The sequence below is a fragment of the Rhinatrema bivittatum genome, chromosome 13 (genome assembly GCF_901001135.1).
Source record: "Rhinatrema bivittatum chromosome 13, aRhiBiv1.1, whole genome shotgun sequence".
Classification (NCBI taxonomy): Eukaryota; Metazoa; Chordata; class Amphibia; order Gymnophiona; family Rhinatrematidae; genus Rhinatrema; species Rhinatrema bivittatum.
Genome location: NC_042627.1, coordinates 26568564 through 26583362, shown reverse-complemented (window position 1 = coordinate 26583362; position 14799 = coordinate 26568564). Strand labels below are relative to the sequence as shown.

Below are 14799 nucleotides of genomic sequence, written 5' to 3'. Positions count from 1 at the left end.
TCTTGAGAATAGTTTCCACTACTTTTCCCGGGACTGAAGTCAGGCTCACTGGTCTATAGTTACCCGGATCTCCCCTGAAGCCTTTTTTAAATATTGGGGTTACATTGGCCACCCTCCAGTCTTCAGGTACAATGGATGATTTTAATGATAGGTTACAAATTTTAACTAATAGATCAGAAATTTCATTTTTTAGTTCCTTCAGAACCCTAGGATGCATACCATCCGGTCCAGGTGATTTGCTACTCTTTAGTTTGTCAATCTGGCCTACTGCATCTTCCAGGTTCACAGTGATTTCGTTCAGTTCATTTGACTCATCACCCCTGAAAACCATCTCCGGAACTGGTATCTCCCCAACATCCTCATTAGTAAACACGGAGGCAAAGAATTCATTTAGTCTGGAGCACCCTTGGTATGGGCCCTAAAGTGACTGAATGGATTAGAAACTGGTTAAGTGGAAAGAGACAAAAGGTACTGGTAAATGGAGTTCACTCCAAGGAAAAGGGGATTACCAGTGGTGTGCTGCAGGGAATCAGGTTTTGGTCCAGTTTTCTTCAACGTTTTTGTAGGCAATATTGTGGAAGGGCTATTGGGAAAGGTTTGACTTATTGTAGGTAATACTAAAACAGGGTAGACAACCTGGAAGGTTTGGAAAACATGAGTGAAGCTTAAGAAATGGTCTAGTGGTTTGTAGCAAAAAATGTAATGCTTAAAAAAAAACCAAAAATAAGTCTCATGCATTTTGTATGAAAACTCAAGGGAGCAGTATGGTAGACAGCGAAATTCTTCGGTGTACAAAAGAACAGGATCTGGGTGTGATTATATCTGATTATCTCAAGGTGGCCGAACAGATATGGTAATGGCAAAAGCCAAGGATGCTTGGGTGCATAGGAAATTGAATAGTCAGTAGAAAAAAAGGAGGCAATATTGCCTCTGTACAAGTCTCTAACAAGACATCATTTGGAGTTTTGTGTACAATTATGGAGACTTTGCCTTTACTAGGCTCAGCAGCTGGAATCAGTCCAGAGCACAGCTACTAAATAGTCAACAGTATTTATCATAAAGCATACGAGGCCAGACTTAAAAATCTATACCCTGGAAAGCAAGGAAAGGGAAGATACGATGGATGTATTTAAACTTCTCCAAGAAATAAATGCACAGAAGGCGGGCCTCATTGAACAGAAAGGAAACTCTAGAAAGCAGGGTCATGGGATGAGGGTGAAAGGGGGTGGTGGACGCATAGAACAGCCTCCCCATGTTAATGGTGAAGACAAAGATGATATCAGAATTCCCAAAGACATGGAACAAGCACAGAGGACCTCTAAAGAGGAGGAAGGATATAAAGATAAGCAGGAAATATGGATAGACCAACTGGATGAACTGTATGGTCTTTATCTGCCACCATGATCTATGTCTGTATAAGTCACTTCCTCTTGTCCAAGCAGCCAATATTAAAAATAGTCAAATGGACTAACCACTAAGACTCTTCTTACCATTTAACCAGTTTCATATTTTATATTCCTAACCTCTTCTGGCCTTATGTGTGAGACCACCATTAAAAATAAATTCTTGCAATGATGGACAGCTTTTGTCATGCAAGACTGAAATTTAGCTTTAACAAATATAGAAGAAAACAAAATATCTAATCTGTAGTCTGCAATATCCAATTTTCTTCAAGAAGCAGGCCTCAAAACTAATTTTTTTTTCTGCTAATATTTGCAGTTCTGCCAAGGGAACCACATGCATTATATTCTTCCCAAAATGAGATGCTATTTAGTTTTTCCCCACAATTTTGTCTACTTTTAAAATATGAAAATAAACATTGTTATGAATACCACAGGAAATAAAAAGTGAATTTGTTAATATTTAAATTTATAAACTGCTTCAAGCATTGCGACTTGTCAGACATCTGTCCATAAACATAGTAAATGACAGCAGATGAAGAACCAAATGGTCCATCCAGTCTCCCCAGCGGGTAGCATGCTTCACTGTCAGCTGCACCCCACGAGATACAAACAAATGGCAAAGTAGCTACTACGATGTTTTCAAATTATTTCATGTCCTACTATACTCCAGCTGCAAGAACATATCAACTGGGTCACTTAAGCAAACAAGCAATAAAGTATTAAAGGTTTTATTTCTTTTAACAAAGATAAAACAGGGGTTGCTTTGGTCCCAAGGCCATTCTATAATCATGCGCTACATATCACCTAAGAAAAATCTGCTTTTATACATTTACTTGAAATTCAAGGGCTTTATTATTTCAAATATCCTTTAAGTTACAGTTCTCTTAAATATTATTTAAAACCAGAAATGCTATGGTTGGACTGGAATCTCAACATACCTTTCCTTGGAGAGGACCCTGAATAAGTTTAGGATATTTCTGTGTTGAACTATTTCCATGTCCCAGTTTTCCATAGTCCCCATCACCCCAGCTAAAGACTTCTCCTTCTGTTGTAAATGCTAGTGTGTGTCCATCGGATCCCTTTGACGAGGAAACCTTTTTGATGGCTCTGTGGGGCTCAAAGGTCAATTTTTTCAAAGTGGACTGATTATTGGAATCACCAAGTCCTAGTCTCCCATAGCTGCCTTTACCACAGGCTCTAACAGATCCATCTGTTGAAATGACAAAAGTACAATACTGTCCAGCTTCAATCTACAATAAAAAGAAATATATCAATGTAACACAAAACGAGGAAATTTAAATCAAACTTTCACTATGAAATGTGCATTTGAGGTATTGGTCAGAATTGTATAAATTACAAATAAATTGAACTATCTTTATATCTTTTGGTTTCTATGCCACTATTTTAACACAGAGAACAAATCTATCTAGCTGTAAGCATTAGAAGAATTTGAGTATAAAACTTATAAGTTACAGAAGCAACTATTACTTATAAAGACATCTTTACAATGTCTACTTATTTTTGAAAGTATATACATATATATATATATACACAAACATATATACATACATACACACACACACACAGCTCTCTCACAAGTATAAAAAGCACTGAAACATTATTTGACAATGCCCTGTTGCTTTTAAAAATCTAATCACATCAGGATATCAGGCCTTGCAGCTAACAGATGTCGACTACAAATTAAAGTTCAAGAAGGTACAAAAGGTTTTAAAACCCTGTTTAATATTTAAAGTATTTTAAACTTAAGATTTGTCCTCATTTTGTTTTTGCAGGTCGTGATACCTTTTACTGAAATCAACATAAAAATTATCCAGAGATGTGGCTGTACTTGAATTTCGTATGTATTGTCTAAAGCGCAATAGAACACCATCTTCTAAGAAGTCTTATATTGTTCCAACAGAAGGCATCACAACCAACAAAGAATTCCACTTTCTCCAGGACCAGCACAACTGTTCGAGCTCTGCATTCTCAAATGTTTCCAAATAACAGGAAAACAGTGATCTAATTTCCCATCCTGGAACATGAAACAGTAAGCAGTGGCGTTTCACTGGATAATACATAAAATCACTCACTGTCTGTGCATCAGAAAAACTTGGTGCAAGCTTAGGCTGAAGTATTTTTTCTTGTGTACCCTCTACTAGTTGATGACTGCTATTGCTGCCCCAAACATACACCTCACACGTCTCTGAAACAATAGGGGTATCTCCAGTCTGTATACTATCAGGACTTGCACATGTTCTTGAATAATCTGAAGCCATTCGACAAACCTATCAAAAGAAAGGTCACAAAAATATTACAATAAACTAGCAGGTATGCATGCCTGAAATTGAGTTATCCTTGTACACTGATCCTCTCCCATTGCTTACCAAATCAGTGGAATCATTACTCCAGTAATCTTTAGCAAAAAATAAAAACAAACAAATGTTTGCATCATTTGTCCAACTGTTCCTCCCACAATACACTGTACTCTGTCTGGAGCAAAGACACAGCTATGTATGGAGAAGACATAATAATGCATTTGTAGACCAAATGGCAGCTGTTACAAACAAAATATATTTATCATCTGTCTTTATCTCTCCCCTAGACACTAGTTATTGGTTAAACTTACTACTTGTTTATTGTCTCTAGTTAATATGTTTTATTGTAAAGCGCTTTGCTGAATTAATGTTGCTTGTAAACAGAGGTGATGTGCCACATGTGCTGCGGTATATAAAAAAAATCTTTAAATAAATAAACAAACAAACAAATTTACAAGCCAGTTGAGCATTATCAATAATTTGTCATTTATATTTTAAGGATTTAAAAAGCAGAGTTGCTTACTTGTAACAGCTATTCTCCAAGGACAGTAGGATGTCAGTCCTCACACATGGGTGACATCATTGGATGGAGCCCGGCATGGAAAACTTATGTCAAAGTCTATAACTGACTAAGCCTCACTGAACATGCAATATACCATGCAACCATGCTAGGCCCTCTCAGTCTTATATCATAGAATTCAGAAGAATATTCAAATAAAAATGAAAAAATCTACATGTTGGAAACCCAGCTCCATGGGGTGGTGGGCAGATTTTGTGAGAGCTGATATCCTGTCGTCCTCTGAGAACACCTGTTCCAGGTAAGGAACTCTGCTTTCTCTGAGGACAAGCAGGATAGCAGGCCTCACACATGGCTGAATCCTTTGCTACAGGGTGCCCCCCCCAACATAAAAGGGAACCAACTACACACACACACACACACAAGTGCTAACGGGCACAATAATAACCGATTTTTGTTGGTAACGGGGGGGGGGGGGGGGGGGGGGCAGCCTGAACAAAAACAATGGGCCCTAGGAAAGAACAGAGTTAGGTTCTACACCTCAAACAAAGTTCCAAAGGACAGATTGCCCAAACTTGCTGTTGCGTCGGCCATCCCTATCCAAACAATTATTTATTTATTTATTTTTAACTTTTATATACCGACATTCTTGCATTGAATGCAAATCATGCCGGTTTACAGTGAAACAGAAAAAGCAGGAAAAAATTCCTTAGTCGAATACAATGAAACAGCTTACTTAACAAAGGAAACATAAAAATAAATGTTTACATATACACAAAGGTTTGCACGAAGGGGTGCATAAAGGGGAGAGCGCCTTTGGCGCGCGACGCCTGGTGTTAAGGCTGTCTTAACTGTCCGATGTTAGTGACGTCATGGGGGGGCGGGTCTAACGAACGCAGCACTTACATCGCTGCTTCTTTCCAGTTCCAGGTGAAGATCAAGCTGTTTCCTTCACTTCCCTTCCCATGACTGTGGGGTGAGAAGCGCCGCAGGGTGCCCCTTATATAATATAATAATAATTATAATTATAATACGATATGAATGTGTGGAGAGAACTCCATTTCGCAGCTCTGCAGATCTCCTCCATGGGAATTACTCACAAGTGAGCCACTGACACTGCCATGGCTTTGAGTGAGCCTTGACATGGCCCCCAAGCTGCAGTCCCACCTGGGCATAACAGAAGGAAATGCAGTCTGCTAGCTAATTAGAAGATGACTGCTTGGCAACAGCAATCTCCAACTTATTCCTATCAAAAGAAAACACAAAGTTAGGTGAACTGTCTATGGGCTTCTGTCCACTCCAGATAGAAGGCAAAGGCTCTTTTGCAGTCAAAACCATGCAGGGCTTGTTCACCTTGATGCAAATGGGGCCTGGGAAAAAATATTGGCAGGTCGATGGACTGGTTATGATAGAAGTCCAACATGACTTAGGCAGGAACTTAAGACATACATAAGATCATCTTGTCATGAAAAATCTTAGTGTAAGGTGGATAAATCATAAAGGGCTAGAGCTTGCTGACCTTGCGTACTAAAGTGACTGCCATCAAAAAATATGACCTTCAAGGTCGGGTACTTCAAGTCACAGGAGCACAGCGCCTCAAAAAGAGCTTTCATCAGCTGAGCTAACACACCACACTGAGTTCCCAAGACACAGCAGGAGGCCTCAGTAGGGGCTTCAACTGAAGATGGACCCACAAAAAACGTATAACTATAGGCTGTATAGAGAGGGATGTACCATCTACACCACGGTGATATGCGCCAGTTGCACTCAGATGAATTCTAACGGAGTTGGTCTTAAAACCAGCTTCCAATAGGTGTAGGAAGTAGTCAAGCAGTTTTTGTAAGGAGCAAGAGAAAAGATCTAGGGCCTTCTGCTCACACCACATGGAAAACCAATATTTAAAAAGGGCTCCAGGGGTGATCCGGGAAACTACAGACCAGTTAGCCTGACTTCAGTGCCAGGAAAAATAGTGGAAAGTGTTCTAAATATCAAAATCACAGAACATATAGAAAAACATGGTTTAATGGAACCAAGTCAGCATGGCTTTACCCAAGGCAAGTCTTGCCTCACAAATCTGCTTCACTTTTTTGAAGAAATTAGAATGTATAGGGTGAAATCGAGGGACGACCGAGCGGCTTGCTGGGTTGGAGCCCTGATTAACCAGTCGTCTAGATAGGGATAGACGTGCACACCTTCTTTCCTGAGGAAAGCTGCTACAACTACGAGGCATTTGGTGAAGACTCGTTGTGCAGACGCTAGGCCGAAGGGAAGCACTGGATATGGATAGTGCTTTGGGCCTACTAAAAACCTGAGGTACTTGCGATGAGTTGGAGTGATCGCAATGTGTGTGTATGCGTCCTGAAGGTCCAGAGAGCAGAGCCAGTCTCCTCTTTGTAGAAGAGGTAGAAGCGAGCCCAAGGTTACCATCTTGAACTTTTCCCGCTGGAGGTACTTGTTGAGAGCACGTAGGTCCAGAATTGGACGAAGTCCCCCGGATTTTTTGGGGATCAAAAAGTACCGGGAATAGAACCCTAGGCCTTGCTGCAAGAGTGGGACAGGTTCTATTGTTCTTAACTGGAGAAGAAGAGAAACCTCCTGCTCCAGAAGGACAGAGTGGTCGGATACTCTCCACACCTGCAGAGGTGGTGAGTCCGGTGGAAGAGCAAGAAAGTTTAGGTGGTAACCCTGAGCAATGATTGCTAGCACCCATTGGTCAGTTGTTATTGATTGCCACATGCCATGAAAGTGGCACAATCAACCTCCCACTGGTATGCTTGGCAGAGGAATCAGGCTGCTGCTCTCCAAGTGAAAGTCAAAAATCTGAAGCAGGCCCCGGCTGGCGAGCTGCTTGTGGCTTTTGCGCCTGGCGAGGCTGAGGCTTTTGATAAGGCCTCGTAGTTCGGGACCTTGCTGGTGAAGGATAGTACTTCCTTGGATGGAAGAATGACTTCTTAGAGTCCTTCCTGAAGGGCTGTCTTAAGGGGAAGTCGGAAGGTATCGATGAGAGCTGTTTAAGGGTCTCATGATTGTCCTTTAATTCAGCCACCATTTGCTGGATCTGCTCACCGAACAGATTGTCTCCTACACATGGTAGGTCAGATAGCCTGTCTTGTACTTCTGGGCGAAGGTCAGAAGATTTGAGCCAGGCCCATCGTCTTGCCGAAATGGCATCTGCAGACACTCTAGTAGAGGTGTCGAAGATATCGTAAGTTGTTCTTATCTCATGCTTTCCTGCCTCAAATCCCTTGTGACAAGGATTTGAAGCTGGTGTTGGAATTGTTCAGGCAGGATTTCAGAGAAGTCTCGTATCTGTTTGAAGATGACCCTATTGTATTAGGTCATATACAGCTGGTAAGCAGCAATTCTGGAGATGAGCATGGCCCCTTGGAACACTCGATGACCAATATTGTCTAGGAACTTGTGTTCCTTAACAGGAGGGGTAGATGAGTGAGGCTTCGTCCTTTATGTTTTCTTTTGAGCAGATTCTATCATAACTGAGTGGTGGTCGAGCTGAGATTTTTGAAAGCCGGGGTCTGACTGCACTAAATAGGTAGTGTCAGCTTTTCTATGGACTGGGGCATTGGATCCAGGGTTTTCCCAGTTCTTTTTGAGGAGGTCAAGAAGAACTTGATGAATGGGAATAGAAGTGATCACTTTAGGGGCATCCAGGAACTGGAGCAACTCCATCATCTGGTGCCTATCATCCTGCTCCATCTGAAGCTGAAAAGGGACCAACTCAGATATTTCCTTCACAAAATTCATGAAACAAAGGTCCTCTGGAGGAGAACGCTTTCTACTTTCAGTAGGAGAGGGAGGTGAAGGTAAGTCATCGGTGACTGAAGAAGTATCATCACCCCAGGTGTCATAAGGATCAGCAGACTGACCTGTAGGATGAGAAGGGGGTTGGATACCCGAATGCCCCGGCCGAGGCTCAGAGAAAATCGAAGGAATCGCCGGAGACATGGAGCAAGCAGCCCCGGCTCAGTGACAGAAGAGGGAGGCGGAGGCACAGTCGGAGGGACCACCTTTACAGGCGGAATCGCGACTCCCAAACCCCAATCGGGTGAAGGTGGCCTCGATGCCCTGGTTGCAGGAATAGTCGGTGCCGTTCCTGGACGGGGTTTCTTCGATGGTGGCTCGGACGGTGGCGAGGTCTATAGCTCTTAAGATTCAAGAGATACGAGGCCTTCAGGCATACAAGCCTGCGGGCACCGATTCCCACTGCAGAGACCCTTGATGCCATTTCAAAAAACATCCTAGATCGAACAGATCCCATGATTTCCACACTACAGACTTATGCACCAACAATCTGAGGGTATCTTGCTGCTGCTGGGGCACTTGCTCGGCAACCTCCTGCTTCAGGATGTCGCACATGTACTGGGTCACGTAGAGCTGGTAGGCCACAATGCAAGCAATAAGCAAGCACCCTGGAACACCTTCCTGCTAATAGCACCCATTGCTCTCTGATCCTTCCCAAGGGGCGCCAAGGAATGAGTCCAAGGACGCTTGGCCTTCTTGAGAGTGATTCGACAATTACCGACTGGTGGGGCAGCTAACGCTTGTCGAATCCAAGAGTCTTTTGGATGAAATAAATTGTGTTCCCCTTCCTGTTAACAGGAGGCACTGTGAGGGGGGTGTTCCCACATCCTCATCAGTAACTCCACAAGGATCTCATGCACTGGGGCTTCCACGAGCTCCTTGGGAGGCTGCATGTACTGGAGGATATCTGGTGTTCTCTTCAGTGATAGCAAATGGGATGGCCTCTGCCATCACCTGAATAAAACCAGCAAAGGAGAAGTCTCCAGCAGAGACTTCCTTCGATTGTCTGGAGGAAATAATTTTGAGGGGAGTCCATCCAAAGCATCTTCAGAAGCCACAAAGGAGTTATCCCCCAGGGGTCATAGGTGCCCTTGTCTCCGCTGTCATCAACTAGTGACTGGGCCCTAGGCGTTCAACCCCCAGCCAGCAATGTAGGTACTGGTTTGACTAACTGTTTTGGCCTGGGCTCTGGTGCTGCCTCTGGTATGGGGGGGGGGGGGGGGGTTAAGGGTGTTTTTCTCCTCCGAGGAGCCAGGGTTGACAACTGGATCGGCTGATTGAGGCGCCAGTGCCCAGCAGGATGTCAATGCCACTCCGGGCACAGACACTGTGGGTCGGTAACATTCCGATAAGCGCACGCAGGGATTCATGCAACAGCTCCAGAAACAACAGTGCCAGTGTCGTCGGTGCTCTAACACTGAGGCCACACATCACCCTCTCCACAGACAGCTGCATGTGACTCTCAAATTCCTCTTTGAAAATCACTGATGTCAGGACAGACTGGGACCCAGGAGGTGTAACCAGATTCTCTTCGTAACTGAGAAGAGGATCAGTGACAGGCATCGGGACAGGTGGAAACCATGGCATAGCCCTGGCATAGATAGAGAACTGGCTCTGCTCGCCACAGGGGTCGCTTTGGGAGCATCACAGCAGAAACTGGTGCATCCCTGTGCATGGATGGGGACCAATGCCAATGCTTTGGTTTCCCTCAATGCTCAGATCGGACTTTCTCCAGTGCCAAGGTCAAGGATGACGAACCAGACATCTTTGACCTGGAAGAAATGATGATGGCCAGTCTCTGGCATCACTATAAGCAGATGCCATCAACGGAACCGGTGGCCCCACCAATGTCGATGGCTCAGTGTCCATCAGCACTGTTCCAAGGTCCCTCAATGTTGATGGACCCCTTCGGGGCCACCTTGTTGTACTTGCTGCAACCCTGGATATCATGTGATGCCAAAAGGCAGATGATACATCTATCATGAGGGTCCATGACAGATATGGTCCTCATACACTTGGGACATCACTTAAAACCAGAAGGGGACATGTCATTGCAAAGCAAAAGGACCGCAAGATTGAAATTGATGGCGGCAGCCGTCAGTGGCCAGCGGGCACAGAGTGCACTGCCACCCAGATGATTTACAACAAATATAAACTTATCCTAAAATGCCAAGAAATCTATCTAGGATGCTAAAAGGAGGACAGGCGAGACCCGCTGACCATGCAAGGAAACTCAAAAGGGAAGCACAAAACAGCACTTGAAAAAATTACTTAAAACTCATGCAAAAAGCGAGGCTCACCCAACAGTGAGTCGCGAGGCTCCGTGGAAAAGAAGAGACTGAGAGGACCCCGCATGGTCAATGAGGTTCAGTCAAAGTTCTAGAAACTTTGACATAAGATTTCCATGCTGGGCTCTATCTGATATCATCACCCATGAGTGAGGACTGACATCCTGCTTGTCCTCAGAGAATATTTAAAATCTGGATCCAAAGCACCAGCAAGAAAAAATGAATCATAAGCAGAAATCTCTTTTAAAGTTTGACAGTCAAAAGACTAACCATTAAAACAAATATAAGTTCAAATAAGTATCTATTTTATTTATGTGTTTTATATACTGTCATTCCATGTGAAAATCACTAGTTCATAATGGTGTACAGGTTTGACACTCAAATAATGAAAGCAGAGGTAGACATACATACAGACAATGAACTAGGTAAACATTTAGAGTCAAAGGGTGCATTTCAGAGACAGATACGTTTAGGAAAACATAACTGGGTTATAGAAGGGTTAGGGATGGGAGGGGATGATCTATGGTTGTTCCTGAAGTATATGAACACTTGACTGGTGTCAGGCGTATCTCAGATGCTTGGTATTAAAACTAAATTGTTACAGTTGCCACTGACAACACAACTGTGTGGGTATTTTAGTAGCAAAACAGGATTTTCAGTCACGGAGTTCATCAGTACCAGCAAAAAAAAAAAAAAACCCACAACCCACACAATTCATTAAACATATTAGTACAAACTATGCTTAAAAATTTATCCACACTCCCCACATTATACACATAAGAGACCTGAAGAGTATAAAGGTTATGTGAATCTCAAATTCACAGTTAAATAAAATACAATGCAATGAACATGTTATCAAGGTCAACATGATGACATACCTCCTCAAATAAACATAGTGCAGCCTCGTACAAAGAACAAAAACCTTCAGAAGTTCTAGTTGGTTCTCGCCACTGACTCCGATCAGCAGATGAACCCTACAAAAGCAACATTAAAAGCACCAATACTTAAGTTCAAATATGCATACATGAAAGTCTTTGAAAGATCTCTGTATTGAAATAGTCATAGGTAAAACAAATGCTGCTAAACCCAATGCTACATATTCAGTACAATGACCATTGACAATAGACTTCTTACAATTACAGAACAGTAAAAATGCAGAAGTTTGAAATGCATGCACATTAAGAAACATATGGTTGGAAGCATTTCAGTTTTTAAAAAATTATATCCATTTCCTGCATTCACACTGTAAGGTGACCATGAGCTCCTGATAACATTTCTGTACGTTCTGTAACAGGTTAAAGCAAATCTATCATATGCAACAAAAATTTAATGATTTTCAACATTTGTGTTTTTAATTTCTTAGTAATTACAGGCTACCATAGTTCCAGTATCATAAATATTTAACTAAAAATGTATCAGAATAAAGATGATCTGTTTTCAAAAAAAGGCACTATTTAACTATTGTCAGCACTCCTATTAAGTTTGTATGTATATATCACAAAAAAAACCCAGCACACACACATTCAAGTGAAAAAAATGTTTTGTATAATTATGTTATTTTTATATATATACCCACACACACAAACATACTACACACACACTAAGTGAACTTAAGAGTCTTACAATATAAAGAGATTATAAATTTGTATTTACACAGAACCTCTATGTTACATAGAGGTTGAACAGCAATAATGCTCTATGTGCTAAATAAAACCAAACCTTCTTGAAAGTTTACCCTCGACAAATGGGTAAAAATGATATCTTTAAGACCTACAAGTTAGTTCATTATCAGATACCAGAATCCATAAAGGCTCATTCTATGGTTACCGCTCAGGTAGACAGTACAGCAGTAGTTCCCAAACCTGTCCTAGTATTCCACAGCCAGGTGGGTTTTCAGAATATCCAAGAGATAAATTTGCATACATTGGAGACCCACAACATGCATATTCTTCATAAGTATCCTGAATTTCCAACTAGCTGTAGGGTCAATAGGACAGATTTGGGAAGCCCTGGAGTAGAGCTCTAGTCATCCACAAGGGCAGCTACCTGAAAATCACTGCATACCTTCTCTAAACATTAGTAGCACTAAAAAAAATTGGCATCTGCTAATACAGTCCCTAGCCACAGAGTTCTCCAGATTATGCTCAACTCTACCTACAGGACGACGACTGTTATAGCAGATTTCATCTAGTAGTCTGGAGTGACACAGAGAACAGTATTACTTACCAGCAACTGTTGGTAGACCAAAGTGAACCTACCCACCCTGTGATTTTGATTGCAGTTATGGGTGATGAGATGATGCCATTAAGTTATTAATAACATTTCTCCACCACTATGCAAGGTAGTAGCCTACTGATAGGGAAGATATGGTGTCATCAGAAAAGGAAGAAAGGCAGGAGGAGCTTCATTACCCAAAAGATTGGTGGTCTCATCCCAGCAAGTAGCATTATACTCATCTGGTTTAGTTGGGTGTGAGACTAACAAAGGCATCATCAGGTAAGTATTATTGTTACAATTAATGTAAATTTAATTCTGTCTAGCTCAAACATGCTTAAAAACATTTTCATCATGAATATATTCCTTTCAATTTCAGTTTCATTATTTCAAAACATACTTATTGTGGCTACATACCAATGATCTTCTCATTTGGATTAAGATGTTCATAAAGCATTCGAAGCTTATCATCCCATCTGGACTCGGAAGCAATTTGTTTTTCTCCATTGTATTGACTGCTGATGCAGCTAGAGCCATCTCGATCCATTCCAGAAGATACCTCAGAGATCCACGCTGAGCTGCTAATCCCAGAAGTAGCTCTGAAGCTAATCGACGGCCTAAAGTGTCAGCCCCAGAATTTGGAACGGTCACGCCTTTAAGAAATGTAGTCACTTGTGATAAGCAGTCCAGTCCCATTGGTGGGATCTTGCTTTCATTTGCTAGAGATAAAGGTGGCAAGGAGCTCACAACTTCTATTGCTGTGTGGATAACATCATTACAAAGACTGAGTCCAGGTCCTGAAGCAGGCATCATCCAACTTTGTCTCAGTAGTGCAAATAACAAGCTTAGTCCAGTCCGAACTCCCATTTCTATAAGGGCATCGGTACTTGATCTAGGTCGTTCGCTGATGGAATGCACATCTGTTGATCCAGAACTGCTTTCAGGAGAATGCTGCTGCTGCTTTACTTTGCCCTTGTCATGATATTTATTAGAAAGTGCATAAAAGACACGTTGTAATACTAGCAATCTCTTTCGAAGTGCTCCCGCAAATGGGGAGTCTGAGCATACCATCTTGGCCAGTGCCAGCTGGCTGCTAAGCAGGGCATCCAAGTAGTGGTCCTGCTCATCACTTGACAGGGATTCTCGCTCAAAATCTGGTAACTGTGGACCTTTGAGGCACAGAACCTGTTGCGGCAAGGGCACTACTTCCTTATTGCTGACCAACTTAGAATACAAAACAGAGACGCCCTCTCTCGTTGCAATGGATTCGCTGTCTTCTGTGATCCATGAGCTGTTTAGGTGCTCAAGCCATTTTAGCTTCACTGGAGGGACCATAGTAGCCATGTCTGTTCAACCTATTGCCATTAGTCCTAAAACAGAAGAAAATGGTATAGATAAGAGTACCCTATGCATTCTTGCTGTATGTCAATGAGTGCAAAGTAGTAAAAATATACACATGCATAATTACACTAGTGAATATATTTTCCCAACTTCCCAAATCCACTGATTAGCTTCAAGAAAAATCTATTTAGTGTTAACCTGTTAAAATGTTATTTTATTTAAGCAATTTGTATTTTGCTGATCCACAAATCTTAGTGGATAATAAAAAACATACATAAAGATAGAAAACAACAAAACAATACATAAAGAAAACAAATCATCAATTAAACCCACAGGAACAAAATGGGGCAGAACATAATAATAATTTGAAAGGAAGTACACAATTAAATTGCATGAAGTACAAAAAAACAACACCAGAACCTATGCCGGGTCTGGTACAGATCCAAATTCCCTCTGTTGCCATATACCTGTATTTCCATACCCCCACTGATTACTATTTTTGTCCTCACTAGTTTCCAGGAATATTTGATCTGTGTCATTACCGTGATGCCAGGCATCTCAGCATTCTTGGCTCCCTTCTCAGTGTACTGTAGGACCTCTCTGTTATTCAGAGACTTGAGGTCTTTCATATGCTCATCTTACATTTTAATTCTTCCTCTCAAAACCTCTCAACAGAAACACCTTTCCAGGTACTTCCTTCCATCTATACATATCATGCATACATAAAGAGCAGAGCTACCTAGGAATGTCTAAACATTACAAGTTATTCATGAATTACATGTATGTAATTGCTAATCATAATAATTCAAAATGTAATGTAAAAGAAGACTACTGGATTTTTACTAGCAGCTTCTCTTTACAAGGGTATAATTAAAGCTACAAACTAATGACAACAGACA

The 14799-nt window shown here is 41.7% G+C and overlaps 1 protein-coding gene across 7 annotated transcripts in view; it reads right to left on the bottom strand.

The window, feature by feature from the left end:
- Nucleotides 1-14799, bottom strand: part of HERC1 (HECT and RLD domain containing E3 ubiquitin protein ligase family member 1) — a 410083-nt gene that overhangs the window by 371542 nt on the left and 23742 nt on the right. For all 7 annotated transcript variants that reach the window (XM_029575639.1, XM_029575640.1, XM_029575646.1 and 4 more), the window contains exons 2-5: nt 12977-13929; nt 11224-11319; nt 3497-3691; nt 2342-2653 (exon numbers count right to left, since the gene is read on the bottom strand). In XM_029575639.1, the coding sequence (XP_029431499.1) occupies nt 2342-2653; nt 3497-3691; nt 11224-11319; nt 12977-13903 (1530 nt within the window). In that variant the 5' untranslated portion in view covers nt 13904-13929. The remainder of the gene's footprint in view (nt 1-2341; nt 2654-3496; nt 3692-11223; nt 11320-12976; nt 13930-14799) is intronic.